This window comes from Prionailurus viverrinus, chromosome B4 (genome assembly GCF_022837055.1).
Source record: "Prionailurus viverrinus isolate Anna chromosome B4, UM_Priviv_1.0, whole genome shotgun sequence".
NCBI classification, from domain to species: Eukaryota; Metazoa; Chordata; class Mammalia; order Carnivora; family Felidae; genus Prionailurus; species Prionailurus viverrinus.
Window position 1 is genome coordinate 129,212,952 of NC_062567.1, and position 23,444 is coordinate 129,236,395.

Below are 23,444 nucleotides of genomic sequence, written 5' to 3' on the forward strand. Positions count from 1 at the left end.
TTCTAGGGCATTTCATCCGCAGCCGGGTACCATGCCCGGCTCTGTGGGAGATGCCCCCCCCCCCCCCCCCCCGCCTTAACTGCACTTTGTAGATACCCGCGTCTCTTACAAATCGAAGGTCAATGGCAGTTGAGCCTGTCGGCGCCATTTTTCCAACAGCATTGGCTGACTTCGTGTCTCTGGGTCACGTGTTGGCAATTCTCACAATATTTCAGAATTTTTGATTCTTACTATATTTTTTGCAGCGATCTGTGATGAAGGATGATGTCTCAGTGAAAGCTCGGATAATGGTCAGCATTTTTTTTTTTTAGCAATAACGTATGTTTTAATTACGGTATTTACTTTGCTTTTTCAGATGTATGCTATTGCACACTCACTAGACTACACTGCCGTGTAAACATAACTTTTTTTTTTAAGGTATCTATTTTTTGTTTTGTTTTTTATTTTATATTTGAGAGGGAGAAACAGAGAGACGGAACACGAGCAGGGGAGAGGCAGAGAGATGGAGACAGAATCGGAAGCAGACTCCAGGCTCTGAGCTGTCAGCCCAGAGCCTGACGCTCGAACCCACCCACCCACCCACCCACCGTGGGGCTCAAACCCACCCACTGTGAGATCGTGACCTGAACCGAAGTCGGACGCTTCACCGACTGAGCCACGCAGGCGCCCCCCATAACTTGAAACATTTTTTTAATTTAATTTATTTTTTAAATTTACATCCAAGTTAGTTAGCATCTAGTGCAACAATGATTTCAGGAGTAGATTCCTTAATGCCCCTTAATGCCCAGTTAGCCCATTCCCCTCTCCCACAACCCTTCCGGGAACCCTCTGTTTGTTTTCCATATTTAAGAGCTTATGTTTTGTCCCCCTCCCTGTTTTTATGTTATTTTCGCTTCCCTTCCCTTATGTTCATCTGTTTTGCCTCTTAAAGTCCTCATAGGAGTGAAGTCATATAAACGTAACTTTTATAGGCACTAGGAAATCAGAAAGTTCATTTGACCTGCCTTATTGCTGTATTTGCTTTGTTGTGGTCCAGAATTGAGCCTGCAATATCTCCGAGTTATGCCTGTGCAGAGGACAAGATCTGCCCCCAGGGGCTTTCCGTCTGGCTGGGAAGACAAGAGGTGCTTCCTTTGGTGATGGAACAAGTTACTTGAACTCTTTTTTCCCCTTCAAATTCATGGTCCCAACCTTACTCCCTTACTGGAACAGGTTTCCCTGCTGCGTGGGCTGACCCAGGAGACCCCCCTCACTGGTAAAGTGGTTCATAGTATTTTCACACTACTAGGCATTACAGAGCATTACGATTTTCTTTTTCTTGTTTGTCACGGTAATACCACCCATCGATGGATTCCTAGCATCCTCTGGAAGGTGGGAATGCCAAGGATTATAATGTTGGTACAGAAAAGGAAATCAGGGAGAGGCAGTTCGCAATTTATCAAGATATGAACCCTGAAGCCCCAATTTTAAAGGAGGAAAAACTTCCTCAGACAAAGCACCAGCACGATCTGAAGCCAGCTCGGTGCTGAGAGGAGAGAGCCCAGAGTGGGGCTCCAACTCACAAACTGAGAGATCACGAACTGACCCAAAGTCGCTTAATCCACTGAGCCACCCAGGTACTCCTGAAGGCTGTTGCTTTTAAAAAAAAATTGGGGGGCACCTGGGTGGCTCAGCCGGTTAAGCGTCCGACTTCGGCTCAGGTCATGATCTCGCAGTTTGTGAGTTGGAGCCCCGCGTCGGGCTCCGTGCTGACCGCTCAGAGCCTGGAGCCTGCTTCCGATTCTGTGTCTCCCTCTCCCTCTGCCCTCCCCTGCTCACGCTCTGACTCCCTCTGTCTTCCAATAATAAATAAACGTTAAAAAAAATTTAAAAAAATTTTTTAATGTTTTATTTATTTTTGAGAGAGACTCAGTGGGGGAGGGGCAGAGAGAGAGGGAGTCACAGAATCCGAAGCAGGCTCCAGGCTCTGAACTGTCGGCACGGAGCCTGATACAGGGCTCGAACTCACAAACAGTGAGATCGGGACTGAAGTCAGACACTTAACTGACTGAGCCACCCAGGCGCCCCATGGGGCTGCTGCTTTTTAAAACTAAAATCCTGGCCTGAACAGGGCTTGGCAGTTCCAGCCCTAGATCTGCCACTGACCATCTGTGAGGCCGAGGGAAGCTGCTTCTCTGAGCCTCAGTTTCCTTACTTGCACAGTTGTGGCTGACAATCCTTGTCCTCTTCTCACAGGGTCGTGCTGAACTTGGAAATCCCGTGAGTAACCTGAACTGCAGAGCAGTGGGAACACGGGGAGGTCGCCCCGTGTGGCATTCTGCACATTTGCTGCGGCTCAGATTATCTTCCTAAGGAGGGGGTGGCGTGGGGATCCCATCGGATGGTGGGATATTCGGATAATCATCCTTCTGTGGCTCTCCTTCCTCCGCTGCCCCTGGGAGGAAGCTGTGACCCTCCGTGGGGCCCCAGCGGGGCTGCTCCCCAGGACTAAAGAGGGAGGTGAAGTGTGAGGAGCCTTTCGCCAAATACCGCAGAAGCATGTGCCTCAATGCTCTTAGTTTGCATATGGGGAAAGGGGGCACAGAAAAGCAAAGGAAGGTAACTTGTCCAATCTGTGGTCAATACCTGAGCCACTGAATACAAGCGTGCAAGCCTTAAAAGGGCGCTGAACCCGGTGGCAGGAATCTCAGGGTCAAGATCTAGATCTTAATACCACCTGGGGGGGGTGGCTCCGGACCAAAAATCCCTTGCCTTCCCTGGCATTGAGTTTCCTGGTCGCAGAACTGGGATTAGGCTCCAGGGGCCCTAAAAGCTCGGAGACTGTCATTCTAGCACAGGGGAAACAAACAGCGCCCTAAGACGGGGTGCTGAAAATCTGAGAGGGTTTGTATTCCACTGAACTTCGCCGGAAGCCTCCGCGCCCAAGGATGCTTCCGTTGCCAGGCAACCGCCCGGCCGGCGTGGTCCCCCGCGTCCCGCTGAGGAAGCCGGGAAGAACCCTACCCTTATCAAGATGGCGGCGGCCACAGGGCGGGGGGGCGGGGTCGGGCGCTGTCGGCCCGTCCAGACCTTTCCTCTGTTTCCGCTGTTTCATGCTCAGGGCGAGCTTCCGCCAATACTTGTTCTCTTTTCTGGTTCTCGGAGCCCAGGGAGCCAGGGAGGAAGGCTTGTCGGCAGGGATCGGGGCAGATACCCGGGTGGTGGAGAAGGCGGGACTTCCGCGTCTCGCCGGAAGTGACGCGACAGTCGCGGCCGCAGACAGGTGGAACGGCAGGTGGGTTCAGGTGCCAGCCTGGCCTGGACCCGGCGGAGGGACTGACGCTTCCGGTGAGCGACCGCGGTAGTTCCCAAGGGCCTGGAGACCCGTGGGGCGGCCTCTGGGGTCTGAGTCCACCGCCCTGGCCTGGACTTCCCCCCTGTACCTAGTAAGAACCCTTTACCTTCCCGCCCCCAAACCCCGGGGACTCCCCCCACCGGCCAGAGGGAAGGGGGAGGGTCCGGCTCTCCCGGATCGCCGCGGTGGAGGTTGACATCTGGGCACTGCGGGTCCCTAAACCCTACGCTCTTTTCTCTCCCTGATCCAGTTCCCCATTCCTCTGCCGAGCTGGGCAGTTAGCCAGCCCCCCTCAACTCTTGGAACCATGTTTGCAGACTTGGATTATGACATCGAGGAGGACAAACTGTGAGTATTTTGTTCCCTTCAAGTCCCAGGAATGCACGAGCCCCAAGGGCCTCCAGATCCCCAGACTTCCCAGGTCCAGAGACCCTTGCCTCTCAGCCCAGGGTGTGTGTGTGGGGGGGGGGATTGGGTCTTCTCCTGTAACAGAAATGGACCCTGCCCTAACAGGAGCTCACCCTCTGTAGGGGGCTGTGGACACATTAGCAGATGATATTCCAGGGCCACGTGGGCACTCATGGAGAATGGCCTGGCGACAAGGAGAGATCAGATGGGCCAGGGCTTTTGCTGGGATGTTCAGGGAAGACTTCGAAAAGAGGTGGCCACTGAGCCAGGTTTTGAAGGTGAACAGGAATCTCGTAAACGTAGCTTGCTCCCCGGCACAGATGATGAGTGGGACAGATTTTTAAAAACTGTTCGCCTCCTTACCAAAATGTATTCCCCATCACTCCGCTGCCTGTGTCCTTAGTGCTTCGTACGGTGTTCGACGTCAATAGGTTGTTAGCCAACGTTTGCTGAACGAGGAAGTGAGCGAAGGCAAATATTTTTCCACAACACATAAATAAGCGCCGACCTCGTAGTGAAAGATGAGAGGTAACTGAGCAGAGCGATTGAGAGATGGGTGACGGATAGTTTAACAGGAGCCTTCCCTGTGCCCTCGGTCATCCCTCCTCCGGGAAAGCAGTCTCATGTCTTTTCTTTCTAGCGGAATCCCTACTGTGCCTGGGAAGGTGACCCTCCAGAAGGATGCTCAGAACCTGATCGGGATCAGCATAGGAGGAGGGGCCCAGTACTGTCCCTGCCTCTACATCGTCCAGGTACTGGCTGCCTTGGAGGTGGGGGTGAGGTCCTGGCAGGGGCGAGCCACCTCCCTACTGGGGCATGACCAGGGGAGGTTCATCCTTCACTCTGCAGAGCTGATGGCTCCCCGTCGCTGAGGTCTGACCTCCTCAGAGAGCCCTTCCTGACCCCTCCCCCTCCAGCCGGCGTGCCCTGGTTTTCTTGTCATTTCAGTGTGTCCTTTTCCTTCTCAGCCCTTGTCACCGTCTCTAATCACGGGTTTGCCCGCTAGTCGTTCTCTATCTAGCCGCTTCCCAGACTCCGCGCGGTGAGGACGGGAGCCGAGTTTGCTTTGTTACCGCAGTCAGCACCCAGTGGCGTTCCTGGCGCGGGGTCGACCTTCGGTAAAAATGCCTCTCATGAATCCACGGAACCGAGTCCGCCCCGAGTCCTGGTGCAAGTCGAGTGTAGGGGGGAGTGTGCAAGTCCGTGAAGTAACAACGGTCTGAGTTCAAGTGTCACCTTCCCTGCTTAGCAGCCAGTTACTTAAGCTCTCTGGGCCTCAGTTTCCTCACCTGGAAGGTGATGGTGTAAAATGTGAAGGTCACGGTGGCGGTTAAACAGAATGCCCCAAACAGTGCCTGGCATCCAGTAAACACTCATAAAGTAGTAGCTGTTACTATGTTTATGGCGGCCGTTCGTTTTCCCAGACGATCTCCCGGAGGTGCTGAACAATTTCGTGGTTCTTGTCAAAGAGACTGCCCTGGTGATACTCTGTCAGCCGTGACTCAGGAGTGGGGACAGTTTCCTTTACCCCGTGGCTGGTCAGGAGTGACTGGTTTTTCGGTAGCCTCGGAAGGAAACTTGCCACCTCAGACGTAAACTTGACCTGGCTTCTACCCTGATCTAACTTTCTCAGCTAGGTAGTCATTGATGGCAGATGGGAGACCGTAGTCTCCCAGGATCTTGCAAGAGTCGCTTCTGGGCCTTGGAGACCGAGATTCCCGGGATCTGGCCCGGCCTGCTCAGGCTCAGGGTGCTGCCTTCACAAACAGTTTGGTCTCCTGTGACCCAGGAGGTGTTAGGGAGGCCTGGCCCAGGCCTGGCCTCCTTGCTGTGTGCCTTTTGGGCCCCTGCCCCCTCCCCCTCCTCACCTGTTTGGAGTCAGGTTTGCTTAAAAGAAACTGGGATTATATACTCATAGAATTTGGTTTTTTAAAAATCGAATTGTGTTGGGTGCCTGCGTGGCTCAGTCGTTGAGCATCTGACTTCGGCTCAGGTCATGATCTCACGGTTTGTGAGTTCGAGTCCTACATCGGGTGAACGTGAGCCCCCACTGCAGGTAAAAAACAAAACAAAACAAAACAAAACAAAAACGAAAACAAAAACGCAAACCCCACTTTGGGTGAGACCTGCTTCTCTGTCTGTCTGTCTGTCTGTCTCTCTCTCTCTCTCTCTCTCTGCCCCTTGCTCACTTGTGCCCCCGCCCCCCAACTCTCAACAGAAATTGAATTGTATTTTCATCAAAGCTTACCCGATTTGCTCTGGACAAGTCAAGAGCCCCAGAAGGCCTGTGTCAAATAACAGCCCACCTGTTCCACCCCTTCTTACCACCCTTCCCCACCCCCACCCGCCCTTCCCCCACCCCATCCGGCAGCAGCACCGCTTTATCCTCCCTTGTAGCTGTTTCTTCCGGTGCGTTTCCATTTTTCTCACTTAGATGCTTATCTTGTTGCTTCTTGGTCTGTTACTTGTAAAGATCTGTCACCTTTTCCCAGTCCGGTGGATGGGCACGTTAGCTGTCTTCCAGAACCACTCTGCTTTCTCTCACCCCAGCCCCCCCAGCGTAGTGATTTTGCAGTTTCTGCGAACCCACTGTCACCACCGTCAGCGCGGCGGGCCTGGCTCCAGGGTGGGCGCTAGGGATCGGGACGTGAGGAAGATAAAGAGCCCATCCTCCCTAGCTCGTGTTGTAGGAGAACATAACGCGCTGTTCGGCATGCTGAGCTTAGGGATCCTCCCTCCATGGTTGTGCTTTTTTTTTTTTTTTAATTTTTTTTTTTTCAACGTTTATTTATTTTTGGGACAGAGAGAGACAGAGCATGAACGGGGGAGGGGCAGAGAGAGAGGGAGACACAGAATCGGAAACAGGCTCCAGGCTCCGAGCTGTCAGCACAGAGCCCGACGCGGGGCTCGAACTCACGGACCGCGAGATCGTGACCTGAGCCGAAGTCGGCCGCTCAACCGACTGCGCCACCCAGGCGCCCCCTAAAGTGTTTATTTTAATTGCAGTTAGTTAACATGCGGTGTAATGCTCGCTGCAGGCGTACAATGTAGTGACACGGCACCTCCACGCCTCACCCAGTGCTCAAAACGGCAAGTGCCCTCCCTCGTCCCCATGTCTGTTTGACCCATCTGCCCCACCAGTGACCATCAGTGTGTTCTCTGTAGTTAAGAGTCTGTTTCTTTCTCTTTTCTTTTTTTTTTTTTTTTTTTTTGGCTCGGTCGGTTGAACATCTCTCTCTCTCTCTCTCTTTTTTTTTTTTTTTATAATTTTTAAAAAAAACTTACATCCAAATGAATTTACATCCAAATATGTTAGTGGCTATATATTCGTTAGCGTATGGCAACAATGAATTCAGGAGTAGATTCCTTAGTGCCCCTTCCCCATGTAGCCCCTCCCTCCCTCCCACAGCCCCTCCCGCAACCCTCAGTCTGTTCTCCATATTTAAGAGTCTCTTCCGTGTTGTCCCCCTCCCTGTTTTTGTATTATTTTTGCTTCCCTTCCCTTATGTGCATCTGTTTTGTCTCTTAAAGTCCTCATAGGCGTGAAGTCATAGGATGTTTGTCTTTCTCTGACTAATTTCGCTTCGCATAATACCCTCCGCTTCCAGCCACGTAGTTACAAATGGCAAGATTTCATTCTTTTTGATTGCCCAGTAATACCCCATTGTCTAGATACACCACATCTTTATCCATTCGTCCGTCGATGGACTTTTGGGCTCTTTCCATACTTTGGCTATTGTTGATAGGGCTGCTGTAGACATGGGGGTGCACGTGTCCCTTCGAAACAGCACCCCTGTATCCCGTGGATAAATGCCTAGTCGTGCGATTGCTGGTCGTAGGGTAGTTCTATTTTTAATTTTTTGAGGAACCTCCATACTGTTTTCCAGAGTGGCTGCACCAGCTTGCATTGCCACCAACAATGCAAAAGAGATCCTCTTTCTCCGCATCCTCGCCAACGTCTGTTGTTGCCTGAGTTGTTGATGTTAGCCGTTCTGACGGGTGTGAGGTGGCTTCCATTGTTTTGATTTGTGTTTCCCTGATGATGAGTGATGTGGAGCATTTTTTCATGTGCCGGTTGGCCATCTGGATGCCTTCTTTGGAGAAGTGTCTATTCGTGTCTTTTGCCCATGTCTTCACTGGATTATTTGGGTTTTGGGTGTTGAGTTTGATAAGTTCTTTATAGATTTTGGATACTAACCCTTTATCCGATATGTCATTTGCTAAGATCTTCTCCCATTCTGTCGGTTGCCTTTTAGTTTTGCTGATTGTTTCCTTCGCTGGGCAGAAGCTTTTTATTTTGAGGAGGTCCCAGTAGTTCATTTTGGCTTTTGTTTCCCTTGTCTCTGGAGACGTGTTGAGTAAGAAGTTGCTGTGGCCAAGATCCGAGAGGTTTTTGCCTGCTTTCTCCTCGAGGATTCTGATGGTTTCCTGTCTTACATTTAGGTCTTTCATCCATTTTGAGTTTCTTTTTGTGGATGGTGTAAGAAAGTGGTCCAGGTTCATTCTTCTGCGTGTCGCTGTCCAGTTTTCCCAGCACCACTTGCTGAAGAGACTGTCTTTATTCCATTGGATATTCTCTCCTGCTTTGTCAAAGATTAGTTGGCCGCACGTTTGTGGGTCCATTTCTGGGTTCTCTGTTCTGTTCCATCGATCTGAGTGTCTGTTCTTGTGTCAGGACCATACTGTCTTGATGATTACAGCTTTGTAGTATAGCTTGAAGTCCGGGATTGTGATGCCTCCTGCTTTGGTTTTCTTTTTCGAGATTGCTTTGGCTATTCAGGGTCTTTTCTGGTGCCATACAAATTTTAGGATTGTTTGTTCTGGCTCTGTGAAGAATGCTGGTGTTATTTTGATAGGGATTGCATTGAACACGTAGATTGCTTTGGGTAGTATCGACATTCTAACAATATTTGTTCTTCCTATCCGGGAGCATGGAATCTTTTTCCATTTTTTTGTGTCTTCAATTTCTTTCATAAACTTTCTGTAGTTTTCAGTGTATAGATTTTTCACCTCTTTGGTTAGATTTATTCCTAGGTATTTTATGGGTTTTGGTGCAACTGTAAATGGGATCGATTCCTTGATTTCTCTTTCTGTTGCTTCATTATTGGGGTCTAGGGATGCAACCGATTTCTGTGCATTGATTTTATATCCTGCAACTTTGCTGAATTCATGAATCAGTTCTAGCAGTTTTTTGGCAGAATCTTTTGGGTTTTCAATATAGAGTATCATGTCGCTGCAAAGAGTGAAAGTTTGACCTCCTCCTGGCCGATTTGGATGCCTTTTATTTCTTTGTGTTTTCTGATTACAGAAGCTAAGATTTCCAGGACTGTGTTGAATAACAGTGGCAAGAGTGGACATCCCTGTCTTATTCCTGACCTTAGGAGGAAGCTCTCAGTTTTTCCCCTTTGAGGATGATATTAGCGTTGGGTCGTTCGTATGTGGCTTTTATGATCTCGAGGTATGCTCCTTCTATCCCTACTTTCTTGAGGGTTTTTATCAAGAAAGGATGCTGTATTTTGTCAAATGCTTTCTCTGCACCTATTGAGAGGATCATATGGTTCTTGTCCTTTCTTTTATTGATGTGATGAATCACGTTAATTGTTTTGTGGATATTGAACCAGCCCTGCATCCCAGGTTTAAATCCCACTTGGTCGTGGTGAATAATTTTTTTAATGTATTGTTGGATCCGGTTGGCTAATAATCTTGTTGAGGATTTTTGCATCCGCGTTCATCAGGGAAATTGGTCTGTAGTTCTCCTTTTTAGTGGGGTAAGAATCTTTTTCTTGTTTTGTCTCTCTCTCTCTCTCTCTCTCTCTCTTTTTTCCCATTTGTACTTTTGTTTTTTTCTTAAATTCCACATACGAGTGAAAGCATATGGCATTTGTCTTTCTCTGACTTATTTCGCTCAGCCTCATACTCTCTAGATCCATCTATGTCTTTGCAAATGGCAAGATTTCCTTCTTTTTTATGGCTTTGCATATTGTGTCTCTATACACCACATCTTCCTTATCCATTTATTGGCCGATGGACAGTTGGGCTGCTTCCATATCTTGGCTACTGTAAATAATGTTGCTCTAAACATAGGGGTGCACGTATCCCTGTGAATTAGTGTTTTTGTGGGGTGAGTGGGTAACTCAGTCAGTTCAGCGTTCAACTCTTGATATCAGCTCAGCTCGTGATCTCGCGTTTCGTGAGATCGAGCCCCACGTCGGGCTCTGTGCTGTGCGTGGAGCCTGCTTGGGATTCTCTCTCCTCTCTCTGCCCCTCTTCCTCGTTCTCTCTCTCTCTCTCTCTCTCTCTCAAAAAAATAAATAAACATGAAAAAGAAAAGAGTTAGTGTTTTTGTTTTCTTTGCGTAAATACTCAGCAGTGCGATTGCTGGATCATCAGATTCTATTTTTAACTGGTTCTATTTTTAACTTTTTGAGGAACCTCCACACTGTTTTGCAGAGCAGCTGCACCAGTTTGCATCCCCACCAACGGTGCCAGGGGGTTCCTTTTGCTCCACGTCCTCGCCAGCCCCTGTTGTTTCTCGTGTTGTTGATTTTAGCCGTTCTGACAGGCGTGAGGTGGTATCTCATTGTGGTTTTGATTTGAATTTCTCTGACGGTGAGTGATGTTGAGCATCTTTTCACGTGCCTGGTGGTCCTCTGGATGTCTTCTTTGGAGAAAGGTCTGTTCATGTCTTTTGCCAATTTGGTAATTGGGTTATTTGATTTTGGGGTATCGAGTTTTGTAAGTTCCTTATATATTTTGGATACTAGCCCTTTATCAGATCGGTCACTTGCAAATATCTTCTCCCATTCCGTCGGTTGCCTTTGAGTTTTGTTGATTTTTTTTTCCTTTGCTGCCCAGGACAGGAGCCGCCTTCCTCGGCTTACTTCCTGATCGTGGTGGAACACATCCTCCTGTAGCTTTCTGAGAAAGGCTGCCGGGGAGGTGAATATTTTGAGAGCTTGTGTCTCTGAAAATGCCATTATCCTGTCTTTGTTGTGATTTTCATTTTCTTTCCATCTGACGCTTGGCCAGATCAAATTCAAGAATGGACAAGTTTGAGGGGCACCTGAGTGGCTCAGTCGGTTAAGCGACCGACTTCGGCTCAGGTCATGATCTCGCGGTTTGTGAGTTCAAGCCCCGTGTCCGGCTCTGTGCGGACAGCTCGGAGCCTGGAGCCTGCTTCATATTCTGTGTCTCCCCCTCTCTCTGCCCCTCCCCTGCTCACGCTCTGTCTCTCTCTGTCTCTCGATAACAAATAAATGTTAAAAAAAAAAAAAAAAAAGAGTGACAAGTTTGAAAATAATTTTTCACTTAGAGATTTGATGGCATTTTATTATCTTTAGACACGAGCACTGTTGTTATGTCTGATGCTTTTCTTTTTTTTTTAATTTTTTTTAACGTTTATTTATTTTTGAGACAGAGAGAGACAGAGCATGAACGGGGGAGGGGCAGAGAGGGAGGGAGACACAGAATCAGCCCAGAGCCCGACGCGGGGCTTGAACTCACAGACCGCGAGATCATGACCTGAGCTGAAGTCGGACGCCCAACCGACTAAGCCACCCAGGCGCCCCTGTCTGACGCTTTTCTTATCTGTGACTCTTTATCTGTAATGCGTTCTGTCCTTGAAATGTCAAGACTCTTGGGAACTTCTTCTTGTCCTTGGCAACTTGAAGGGCCATGACGATGGCTCTCGGCACAGGCCTTTTTCTGTCTGTTGTGCCGGAGCCTCAGAGGGTGTGTTCCTCAGGGAGCCTCGTGTCTTTCTCTGCCCTGGGAGTCTTGAGTATTAGCTCTTTGATGAGATCCCGCCCTCTGGTTTCTGTTCCCTCTTGTGGGACCCCTCTTGGTTGGTGTTGGGCTTCCTGAATGGACCTTCTTATATTTTTCTTTCTCTTTTCTTCTGGCTGTGCAGTTTGTCAGTTTCCTCGGCTTGGTTTCCGTAGCTGCCTTGACATTGTACATTTCAATTAGATTTTGCATTGCTAAGAGATCTTTCCTATTTCCGAGTCGATCCTTTTACGTCATCCTGGTTTCCTTTTTCTGATCACCTTGAAGATGTTAATTATGGTTTTCCTTTTGTTTTTCTGTTACCTCTGCTTTGTCGCTGCTTCCTATGGCCCCTATTTTTCTGTTTAAGTATTTTTCATGTGGGGCACCTTTCTCAAGTGCCCGTCCTTACATTAGGAGTGAACCATCACAGGCACCTACTACCATGAAGATCTGTGTGCAGGCCGTGTCGGGTGGGCTTCCCGTGGGGTGGTCGGGCATCAGGCAAGCTGTGGGGGGATCTCCCTGTGTCTACATCGACGGGCCGTTCAGGGCAGGGGCCTCCAGTCTCCCTTGGGGAAGGGCAGTAAGCCTGGCTGCTGGCATTCTGGGGCCCCAGTGGGGCTAGAGGGCTTTGGGACTCGCTAAACCTGAATCTGTCTAGACTCGTGCCTCACTCCCACCTCCCTCGGTCCCTGGGCCTGAGTCGGGAGCTTCTCTGGGGAAGCCCATCTCCATCTTGCCCAGAGAAGGGGGAGTGGGCGGCTGTGTGGACAGGGAGGGAGCCCAGAGTGGAGTCCGTTCTCTACTTTCTACACCTTGCCTCCTACCCACCTGTGGCTGTTTCCAGAGGTCCGCTTCCCGACCCTCTGGCAATTTCCAGCAAAGATTAGATCTCTCTTACTAAAGCCCCTCTGCGGGCGGCTTGGCTTTCCACTGTCCAGCTTCCAAGGACAGGTGGATCCTCTCGCTGGTGCGGTCTCCTTTGTCAGTTTTTAAAAAATAATCCCCGGGGCACCTGGGTGGCTCCGTCGGTTAAGCGTTTTTTTCGGCTCAGGTCATGATCTCGAGGTCCGTGAGTTCGAGCCCCGCGTCGGGCTCTGTGCTGACGGCTCAGAGCCTGGAGCCCGTTTCCGATTCTGTGTCTCCCTCTCTCTCTGCCCCTCCCCCATTCACGCTCTCTTTCTCTGTCTCAAAAATAAATAAACGTTAAAAAAAATTGAAAAAGAAATAATCCCTGTGTTCTTAGCGTGATGCTCTGCCCACCTCCCCCACCCTGCCCCCACAGGTGTTTGACAACACCCCGGCAGCCCTGGACGGCACTGTGGCGGCTGGCGACGAGATCACCGGCGTCAACGGCAGGTCAATCAAAGGCAAAACGAAGGTGGAGGTGGCGAAGATGATTCAGGAGGTGAAGGTAAGCCTGCCGCGGGGGTGGGGACACAGGCACCCTTCTGGGACGCCCAGCCTGCCAGCGGTCCCGGCGGGCCTGCAAGGAGACGGGCCCTCTCTCGGCTACCTCCTTGGTGCGCCGGGGTCTGGGCCACACTCCAGCCTCCCTCGGTGGCCCCCACGTGTGGTCAGTAAATACCGTTCCTACTCGAGGACTGGCGCTGCCTTGGCGGGAGAGTGGGCACCTTTCGGTCCCCTGCCCTTCAGCTCCCAGGGGAGCTGTCGGACTCGAACCAGGGCCTCAGGGCAAGCCAGCGTGTCCCCCTCTCAGGGCTGGGGCTGGAGCTGGAAGTCCAAGGTGATCCCGCCGGGGTCAGTAGACCCTCGATAAATGTCAGTTGGGCCATGCTGGGCCTGGGAGGGGAAGGAGGAAAGAGAAGCCCCCCCCCCCCCCCATCCCTGTAGGGACTTTCAGTCCCCTGGGTCCTCCTGGGCTCACAGACTCCCCCCCCACCCCCCATCCTCTGAGCCCCCCATGGTGCCCACGAGGACGAGAGCTGTTGTGTGTGCACAGCCTTGACATCAACACAAGGATCTCCCGGCTCCCGTGTTTGGGTGCTGGCAGGGACTACTGTCTCCATTTCACTGGTGCCCAGAGAGAGGAAGGGATTGGCTTTGGTCACACGGCGGGACCAGAGCCCGGGTCTGACTCCCGCTGCTCCAGCCGCTGTCGGTCCTGGGGCCCCGGCATGCTCTGCCGCAGCCCGAGAGAGCCTCGTGCATCCTCGCGACTCTGACGGCGTCAGGCCAGTTTGGTTCCCCTTCAGGACTCATTTTTGAAATTCTGTTTTGCATTTGAATGGACCCCGCCCCAAGTTCAAGGGTCTTAGGATTGCGTGGATGAGAGTGCCCGTGGTGGTTAGGGAAGGCTTCTCAGGAGAAGCCGGGCACTTCTCTTCCAGATGTAGAATACGACGTGCGTCAGCCTCCCTGCTGCCTCGGTCCCTGGGAGGTCGGGGCCGCCCTGCACCTGCTCCTTAGAGCCCCAATACCGGGCACAGAGAAAGTATGCAGACATACTAGCTGAGTGAATGGAGGGACCCCTCAGGATGGGGTGGCTTCGAGCGCAGAAGACACTCCACGTGGGGCAAATGGCATAGCGAAGGCTTGGAGCATGGCGTGCGTCGGGGAGGCGGGGCACCTGATCCGGCTGGAGCACGGGACATCAGGGACTGCCACGCCGTGAGCTCTGTGGCAGCAGGGACTGTGTCTGCCCTTGTCCCCGCTGGTTCCCCGGGGCCTGGCACATAGCAGGACAAGGAGGGACTGGAAACAAACCAGTTAAGGCAGGGCCGTGTCACAGCCCTTGGCCTGGCATGGCAGAATCCATAGTTGGTCTGGGTCCTTCCCAGGGCTCAGGATTCTCTCGTGACCGCAGATTTGGGGGCGGACAGGCCTTCCCCAGGGAAGGGGCCTGGGACCCAGGAGACTCCATCTGAACTCCGCCTATCCTGCTTTTCCAGGGGGAGGTGACTATTCACTACAACAAGCTGCAGGCGGACCCCAAGCAGGGCATGTCCCTGGACATTGGTAAGCTGGACCAGAGCAGGGGCCCCACAGGCACCTGGCCCCTCCTCTGCCTCTTTATGACAGCGTGTCAGGAGCTATGTGGCTTTTGACCAAGCCAGTGCAGAGGGCCTGGGAGGACCCACGATGCTCTCCTGCCTGCCACTGGCTCCCAAGAATCAGTCCTTGATTTCGCTCTGCCCCGTGCTTCAGCCCTCTCCCCTGGCCACCTCCTCTGGGACCTTGCTGCCGTAGGGTGGCCCCTTAGAGGCCAGCCCCTCACCCTTCCAAAAGGATGGGCAGCTCACAATGAGGCGTGGTGCCCCATGACCACCCGCACGCCCCTGCTCGGCCCTGGCCTCCTCTTCCGCCTCCCTACTCCTAGGAGGGCTGAACCGGACCTCAGGCCTCGGGCCTCGGGTCGCAGGCCAGCCCTTCCTCCCACGGCATTCCCTGGGACAGGTTGCCTCCTGCAAGGGGGGCTGGGTTTGGCTCTGTAGTAACTTCAAAACTCCAGAGCTGGACAGCAGCTTCGAAGTCCTCTGGACCAGCCGCCTCATCCCGCATCAAGGCCTGAGGCCCAGAGAGGGCTCTGCGTCCCCTGGGTGAATGCACACGCAGATCTCTGGGCTCTGGAGCCCGGCACACTTTTCCTCCACCCTAGGGCCGCAGCCACCTCCTGTTGTTTTTAAAGGAAAGAGGCTAAGAGCAGGTCAAGTCTGTCCTGAAGGTTCTCCCTAGAAAAGCCCTGTGGTGCCATCCCGGTCCCCTTCCAGGGACTAAGTATACGAACACATACACGATACTTGAGTCCGGGGTCTGAGGCCACTCGTGGTTGAGGGCACCTCCGCTCCCAGATGCGGAAGGGGCAAGAGGCTCTCCCTGGTTTGCCTCTTGGCATTACATGCATTTACCTCCTTCTAGCTCCCGACGCTGCCCTCATGTGGAGTGAATAGGGCAGGGGGCCCAGCACGCCCTTCTGGGGCTCCCCCCACTCCACGTTCACCCCTGCACTGAACATCAGCGCGGCCCCTCAGCCCCTGCCGTCGCTTGCAGTGGGACGTGAGCTGGGGCAGGGATGGCCTGAGGGCCCTGCTGTAGATTACCTGTCACTGAGTCCACTGAGACCCTTTCTCGCCTGGTCCCAGTGTTGAAGAAGGTAAAGCATCGGCTGGTAGAGAACATGAGTTCGGGGACCGCGGACGCCCTGGGCCTGAGCCGGGCCATCCTGTGCAATGGTGAGTCCTGTCCTCCCGCCCAGCTGCCCCGGGGACGAGGTCTCAGGCCCAGGCTTCCGGAGAGAGGGGCGCCTTGGCTGCCCACGTTGCTGATGTGGGTCCTGCTGCCTGTGGGGCTGACGGTCACCATCCACTTGCCCATGGGCCTCTCTGCCTCCCCAAGAGCGCCCGCAGCCGTCAGCCCAGGCGGCCATGGCCCCCACACCCCGGTGGGGATCCCGGGGCCGGGTCACAGATAAGAGCAACACACAGTATGGAGGTGCTTCCTTCCAGCAGCCCGAGCTGGCGCCTTCGCCACTGCCCCCGGCTGCTGTCACAGCGTTGGCGGCAGCCACCGCGTGCCCTCTTCTCCAGTGTGGCCCCGGCTCCCTGCTCCTGGACCGCCCACCTCGTGCCTACCTTTCTCCAGAAGGTGGCGCTGCTGCCCTCGTCTTGGTGGTTTCTGCCCGGGACTGGGGGTGGGGGCGGGGAGCCACGGACACGCACGATCACACCCACGCATGTGTGTGGCCAGCAAAACACTTGGTCCTGCTCCGACCGTCCCCAGCCCGGATTTATAAATAGCAGTTCTGCCGTATATATATGTGGGGGCGGATATAAATGCCTATATATATATGGTAGGCTCAGCTGGGCCTCATTGGCTGGGACGTGGGGGTGGGGTCTGAGCCCGTTCCAAACGGCTACAAAAGTGGCAGCTGCTATTTTCAGCTTCTTGGTGTCTATAAATCCCGGTTACTGTAGTTACCATGCGTTGAGACGAAATTAGAGCTGGTTGTTGTGTTTTTCCCCCCAAACCTTGCAATTTCCCCAGCCTTAAATAGGGTTTCTAAAATTGAAGCTGTCATGATGTCCCATGACCCAGCTAAAAACAACAGTGCGGCCCTTACGTGGCTCCTTTCCTGCCAGGCTGGCCGGGTGCCAGGGCTCCGGGGAGCCAGCGCCTGGGGGCCGGCCGGTGGCCAAGCTCCTGAATGCCCCCAACCAGATGCCCTCCTCCCCCAGAGCCCACCCTCCTCCCCGCCCCCTGACACGCAGCCACTGTCTCTGCCCGGACTCCGCTTCTGCTCCCCTCCTGTCACTCAACAGCCCTCAAGGTTACTCTGGTCATTTGTTGCCCCCCACTCCTGCCCCCTCTGCTGGACCGTGAGCCTCGAGGGCATGACTTGGAGCTCGTGACTCCGGCCCACGGAAGGTGCTTGAGAAACACGGCCGTTAAGTGGGTGGAGATGTCCACCCAGGTCCGGTGCCAGGTCTGCCTCCAGGCCCCTCCCAAATTGGCCTTCCTGCCCCACACGGTTCTCCCTTCTGAGCCCGAACCTTCTGAGCCGTCACGATGGTGATGGCGATGGCTTCTGCGGGAGGGGCTGCGCCGTGCCTGCGTGAGAGTTGTCAAAACAGCTCCTCTCTGGCTCCTGCCTTCCTCCTTGGCTGTCGGCAGGGTTTGTGTTAGACGGGAGCCTTGACTGCTCGAGAGGGCCCGCCTTTGGCTGGCGGTGGGGAGCCACCCACGGGTTGGGCCTCGGGGAGGGCCCAGCCGGTTTTCGCTGGTGACTCGCGCTGGTGCCTCCGTGGCCATCGCCTTTCTGCCCCTCTGATGTGCCCGTCCTGCGTGGGGCGTCGGGGGACAGCTCGTCTCGGGAGCCGCCCCGGGGGCGGCCCTGCCTGTCCCCTGCTCGCCCGTGGTTTGGGTGGCCCGGGTCGCTACGAAACACTTCCGGGACCGGCTGAGATGCCAGACCCCCCCGCCCCTGGGACCCCGGCCCGTGCCAGTCCTGCTTCTCCTCTGGGCGCTGCCTCTCCCCTCCCCAGCCTGGCTCAGGCCGCCCCTGGCTCTCTCCTCGCCCCACGCTCGCCGAGACTCACTGGCCTCACCTTCTCCTCTGACCCCCGCAGACGGGCTTGTCAAGAGGCTGGAGGAGCTGGAGCGGACCGCCGAGCTGTATAAAGGTGAGCGGGCGCACGCTCTGGCTGCCGGCCGCGTGCCCGGAGGGAGGTGTGCCCGGCCGGGCGGTAAGTGCCCAGCATAGCTCCGCCCTGGGGTAGAGCTTTAGGGTCCTGCGGCCGTTAGGAACTCTTCAGAAAAAGAAGCCTCTCATCACTTCCTTTTTCTGACTACGGAAGTAGCACGCATCCACAAAAAGTCGAGCGGTGGCACGCGTAGACAAGGCGAGAGTCTCTCAGAGCCCCGCCGTCTCCCGGAGATGAAGCCCATAGAAGGCCTCGTTCACCTTCTGCCCCCGCCAAGTCCTGGCTCCCCTGTCTGACGGCGGCTCCTCTCGGGTGGCGCTGGGGGCTAAGCCTTCGACCCCAGGCCCTAGTGTGACTGTGGGAAAAGCCAGCGAACTCAGGAACAGTGAGGGCCCGGGGGTGGGAGTTGGAGGCCGTGTCCCGGGGGGGCCTTGTGGTCTCACCACGTGCCCCCGTTCCCCTCTGGTTGGGTTTCTCCCGCAGGAATGACAGAACACGCCAAGAATCTCCTGCGGGCCTTTTATGAGCTGTCACAGACCCACCGGGGTAAGGGCACCCCCAAACCTGCCAAGTGGCCCTGGGAAGACCCTCACTCCTCGACTCCTCGTCAGCTCAGTCCTTCCCTGTATGGTGAGGGTGTGGCTGATCCCCTCCCCGGACCTTCCTCACGCCCCCACTCGGGCGGACCCCACAGCACCTGACCTCGGGCCCTTTCCGGGCCAGGCCTTGCCTAGGTGCTGGGATATAGCAATAACGGAGGCCAGTCGGGAACGTGTGGACCAGCCGGTCTTCTGTGGGGGCCCAGGCTCTCGTCTGGGCCCTGCCCAGTCTTACCTGTACTGCCTTACTGCGTACGGGGCCTTTCTTACTTGTGGTCTCATTTCCTACAAGGCTGTTAGCTGGGCAGGGCAGGGCAGCTGCAGTTAAGCCCCGTTTCCGGTTGGGAAAATGAAGCCCAGACCGAGGAAATAGTCACGCAGCTCCTTAGGGCAGAGCTGGCCTTAGGACCCAGGCATCCAGACTCCCAGACCGGTTCTCCGCTGTCCGGCAACGCTGGCTTCTCCAACCTTGACCCAGCCTTCTTCCCCCATGCGCTGGTCACTCTGGGGAACGAGGGCCACTCCGTCAGGTACAGCCCCGGCTCCCTTAGGGGATACAGACCCAACTCGCTTCGGGCGTAGAACCACCTACCTGGGTTTGTAGACTTCATGCGGACCTTGGCCTTCAGCCTGCCGGGCCCCCCTGCCCTGCTTCTTCTCCCCATCAAATCCCGGGCTCCTCCACGAAAGGGTCAAGTAGGGGCAGCCTTCAGGGCAGACTTGTCCTGCAGCCTTTGGGGACGTGTTCTCTGTGATTGGGGTGCGGGAGCCCCAGCCAGCTGCGAGCGAGGCTTTTGTGAAGTTTGCCGACGCCCACCGCAGCATCGAGAAGTTCGGCATCCGGCTGCTGAAAACCATCAAGCCGGTAGGTCACGTCGAGCACGCGTGTGTCAGCCTGTGAGGGTGGGGGGGGCAGCACGGCACGCAGAAAGGGTCCCGTACTGGAGTTGGAACCCTGGGGTGCGGGTCCGGCTTGGTCACCGACGTGGCCGACTGGGGGTAAGTCACTCTCCCCGGCCTCACTCGGCATTGACCGACTCACTCGTTAAGTCTGCCCTTGGCCTGGCCTGGCCTCTCGCCCTTCAGTGGACAGAGCCGTCTGGGAGCGCCCTTTGGCTCTGACGCCTGAGTCCGCTAGAAGGATTGACGGATCGGTGTCATGCTTTGTCAGCTGGCCAGCCTGCCCCCTGCCCCTGGGGGACTGAGCATCCGCCCCCTCCATCCCTTCCAGATGCTGACAGACCTGAACACCTATCTCAACAAAGCCATCCCAGACACTCGCCTCACCATCAAGAAGTACCTGGACGTCAAGTTTGAGTACCTGGTGAGTGGAGTCTCCAGTCTCTGGGGAGGGAAGGGTCTGGCACCACGGGGAGAGAGCCCCCCTGGAAGTTTGCCCCTTAGTGGGCCACAGGGTGGCAAGCCGGATGGGGCCAGCCTCGGTCGTGTCTGATTGAGGGTGTGGGACCAGGGACCTGGGAGGTACTGGAATTGGGCAGCAGCCTGGACACTGGCCCCAGCTGCTGAGAGGAGACTCTGGGAGGCTGGGAGCCTGGGGTAGGCAGAGGGCTTATTCTGGACCACTCTGACCTCTTGGGATTTTGGGGTCACTTTTACCAGTGGGTCAGTGGTTATAAAGTAGGTGCCAAGGGACATTATTGAGTTTTATGTTTACGTAATAATTCTCATGGTCAAAGGAGTTGAGGGAAAATGCTCCGTGAAGCAAGCCAAGGTTCCTTTGCTGCAGGACTTCTCAGAGCCTTTGACAGGCCTATGTGTAGCATGATTCTTCAAGGGCCTTCCCACGCTCTTTTGACCACGGAATCCCTTTTTTCCCAGAGCATCTTGAGTTTAGTAAACGCTGGGCTGTTTTCTCAGGCCCTTGCCAGCCTCCCGGATGCATGCTCGCTCCCGCATGCACCTCGCCCCGGGCCTCCCCGAGCAAGGGCCGGTCTGAGTGAGGTGCCAGCCTGCCCCCGACATGTCTCAGCCTATCCTTGTTGAGGATGCGCAGGGCCCAGGAGGCCTGGCGTGGCTGCTCCTTGGCGGGGGGGGGGGGGGGGGGGGCGCGTAGGGGTTCTGTGGCGTGGGAGGAAGTGGGGCACAGGGTGGCCAGCCCGAAGGTGCCGCCGCCCTGACATCGTGGCCTCGCCCGTCCCACACAGTCCTACTGCCTGAAGGTGAAGGAGATGGACGACGAGGAGTACAGCTGCATCGTGAGTCCTCAGGGGCTGTCGGGCGGCCCTGGTGTGGGAAAGGGGGCTGTACGCACCCCCGCTTGTCTCCTAGGCCCAAGAATGTCCTGGGTCTTCCAGGGGCACCCGGGGTGGGGGGGGTGGTCAGGCCCACCTGGGAGAGGCTTGGGGTCTGGCCGGGCTTTTGTCTCTGGAGCTGTGGGGCTCTGCGCCCCAACCCTGGCCAGCTTGCCGTAGGACCTCCCCCCAAAACCAGCCCCTCTGGGCCCTGTGAGGCTCTTGCGGGGAAAACCTGACTTTCCTCCCTCCCAAGAGGCGTTTTTGATCTAAATTTTTCATATATTTTTTTAACTTTTTTTTAACTTTTTTTTTTAATTTATTTTTGAGACGGAGAGACAGAGCATGAACAGGGGAGGGTCAGAGAGAGAGGGAGACACAGAATCCGAAACAGGCCCCAGGCTCTGAGCTGTCAGCACAGAGCCCGACGCGGGGCTCGAACTCACGGACCGCGAGATCCTGACCTGAGCCGAAGTCGGCCACCTAACCGACTGAGCCACCCAGGCACCCCTAAATTTTTCATATTTTTGATGGCAGGATCCACCCTAGGACTAGATGTTCGTTATTTAATGTGGCAAGGGTTTGGTTTCTTGTCCCCCCCCCCCCCCCCCGCCAGAGGTATGAGCAGGTGCTTCTGGCCATCCCTGGCGTCCTCAGAAGTGGTAGCTTTGACGAGTGCCCTGTGTGCAGGGGAGTGAGCTGGCGGCTGGGCTCTGCAGCCTTCCTGCCCCCTGCCCCCTGCCCCCATCTGTCCCAGAGCAGGCTCCGCCCGCCCCCTGCCCCCTGCCAGGTCCCTGACCGTCACCTCCCTGTCCCAGGCCCTGGGGGAGCCCCTGTACCGCGTGAGCACTGGCAACTACGAGTACCGCCTGATCCTGCGCTGTCGCCAGGAGGCGCGTGCCCGCTTCTCCCAGATGCGCAAAGACGTGCTGGAGAAGGTGGAGTTGCTGGACCAGAAGCACGGTGAGGGGCGTAGGTGGGCGCTGGGGGCCTCGGGTGGGGGGGGGGGGGATGCCCCGCCCCAGCCCTGTACCGCCCTCCGGGGTGGGGGCGGGGGGCGGGGCTACCGGCTTCTCCCCGTCTCAGAGCTGGGAAGACCTCGGCCTGGACAGGTAGGCACTTACGTGAGGTCCCACGGCCAGGCCATGGCGGAGCTTTGGGTCCGACCCGAGAGGGACAGCCCTGGCAGAAACGCAGCCCCCTTCCTGGGGTCTGGCCTGAGCGGGGCTGGTCCACGCCCTGTGGGCGCAGTGGGGGTGCGGGCCCGGCTCCCCCTCTCCCTGACGCGGGAGCTGGGAGACCCGGCCTCGCCCGCTCCCAGGGCGCGAGGCCTCCGCGAGGCGCGGACGGGAAGCCCGGGGGGAGGGGCGGGGGGTGCCCGGGCAGGCTTGGAGGGGCTTCTCCACCGGCGCCCGTCCCTTGCCCTCCGTCCCCAGTCCAGGACATCGTGTTCCAGCTGCAGCGCTTCGTATCCACCATGTCCCAGTACTACAACGACTGCTACGCGGTGCTGCGCGACGCCGACGTCTTCCCCATCGAGGTGGACCTGGCCCACACCACGCTGGCCTACGGCCTCGGCCAGGACGAGTTCACCGACGGGGAGGACGAGGAGGACGAAGACGACGAGGACACGGCAGCTGGGGAGCCGTCCAGGGATGCGCGAGGGGCCGCCGGGCCCCTGGACCAGGGCGGGAGCTGGTGTGGCTCCTGAGTTGCCCCGGTGGGGTGCGGAGCTCTGGGGGCAGGGTGAGCGAGCGGGAGGACAGCGCCTGGAAGCGGGGGCGGGGCCGCCGCATGACAGGGCGGAGCCTAAAGGCCCTGCCGGCTTGGGGCGCCTGCCTCCCTGCTCCTCTGCCCTAGCTCAGCGAGCCCGGGGCCCCGTCAGGGAAAAGGCCCGGGCCCCCGACACCGGCCCCCTCTCCCCTCCCTCCCCAGCCAGATGGAGAGCTTGGCTTCTGGAACTGCCTTAGGAAGGAGAGAGGGGGCAGAAAGGAGGAGTGGTGGGAGGCGGCAGGAAGTCCAGGACCCGTCCCCCCTGGGCAGCGCCGCTGTCCCCACCTGGAGCCTGCCGGAGCTGGGGGGCCGTGGGTGGACGGCCGAGGTTGAGGCCAGCGTCTCACGTACACCCGCACCTCGCCCGGGGCGGCCCCACCGCAGCCCACACTCACACCTCGGCGGCCTTTATTTATTTCGTGCCCCCGGCCCAGCCGCTTCCCCGGGGAGGGGCTGGGCGCCGGGCCTGTATCGAATAAACACGAACCCAGACGGAGCTGGGCTCTTCGCGGTGGCCTCAGACCCCCCTCCCCTCGGCGCCCCGCCTGCTGCCTCCCCGGTCTCCGGGGAGGGTGGGCGACAAGATTTGTGGACGTTCCCTTCGAATATGTCACTTACTCCTCGCACTAGCTCTGTGACTGGCACTACCGTCCTCGTTGACAGACGGGAAACCGAGGCTAGAGACATGTCTTGCTCAGGGCCACCCAGCGTTACAGGGACAGGGTGGGCTTTGGACTTCAATCTGTCGGGTCCCGAGGCTCTGGGGAGCCTTTCCTGTCCTCCTGTATCTTTGGTCTGTCAGTGCTTCCGGCCAGCAGCCCAGCCTTTATTTGGGGAAGGGCAGGACAGACACTGACTCAGGAGGCCCCGAGGCCCCATGTCGGGGAGAGAACGTAGGGTGCCCCCACCCTCCGGCCATGCCTGTTCTGCCAGGGCCGTGGGAGAAGAGCAGTGGAGAAAGCCACCTCGTACCCCATGTCTTTGCAGGGTGGCCGTGTGTCCCGTGAGCTGCGCATCAGTCTGTACCTGCGGTCCTGTGTAACTAATAGTGTCCCTGTTTGGACACTGAATTATACGGTCATCCCGAGGAGGGAAGAGTCTGGGGGGGGGGGGGGGGCAGAGGCTAACATGGTGCCGGGGGGAGAATGGC

The 23,444-nt window shown here is 56.1% G+C and overlaps 1 protein-coding gene and 1 long non-coding RNA gene across 3 annotated transcripts; one reads left to right on the forward strand and one right to left on the reverse strand.

The window, feature by feature from the left end:
- Positions 1–3,097: 3,097 nt before the first annotated feature.
- PICK1 (protein interacting with PRKCA 1) lies at positions 3,098–22,790 on the forward strand. 2 transcript variants are annotated; one of them, XM_047867619.1, is made up of 13 exons: positions 3,098–3,425; positions 3,585–3,682; positions 4,383–4,494; positions 12,795–12,923; positions 14,422–14,488; positions 15,613–15,702; positions 17,596–17,649; positions 18,154–18,216; positions 19,001–19,134; positions 19,501–19,593; positions 20,435–20,485; positions 21,340–21,484; positions 21,958–22,790. In XM_047867619.1, exons 2-13 carry the CDS (start codon positions 3,642–3,644, stop codon positions 22,230–22,232), a joined length of 1,254 nt encoding a protein of 417 aa, XP_047723575.1. In that variant the 5' UTR covers positions 3,098–3,425; positions 3,585–3,641; the 3' UTR covers positions 22,233–22,790. The 2 variants fall into 2 exon arrangements, with proteins under 2 accessions (XP_047723575.1, XP_047723574.1); XM_047867618.1 differs by having other exon boundaries at positions 3,098–3,327.
- Positions 7,573–10,566, reverse strand: LOC125170802 (uncharacterized). Its single transcript, XR_007154094.1, has 2 exons — positions 10,175–10,566; positions 7,573–7,611 (listed from the first exon to the last, which is right to left on the reverse strand). It is a non-coding gene; the product is annotated as an uncharacterized LOC125170802 (long non-coding RNA).
- Positions 22,791–23,444: the final 654 nt, after the last annotated feature.

What these genes read in the sequence shown, in the direction of transcription:
- PICK1 (XM_047867619.1), top strand. Translation starts at nt 3,642, where the DNA reads ATGTTTGCAGACTTGGATTATGACATCGAGGAGGACAAACT. An exon ending in GGGCATGTCCCTGGACATTG is followed by an intron (nt 14,489 to 15,612) that starts GTAAGCTGGACC and finishes GCCTGGTCCCAG; the next exon opens with TGTTGAAGAAGGTAAAGCAT. An exon ending in ACGTCAAGTTTGAGTACCTG is followed by an intron (nt 19,594 to 20,434) that starts GTGAGTGGAGTC and finishes CGTCCCACACAG; the next exon opens with TCCTACTGCCTGAAGGTGAA.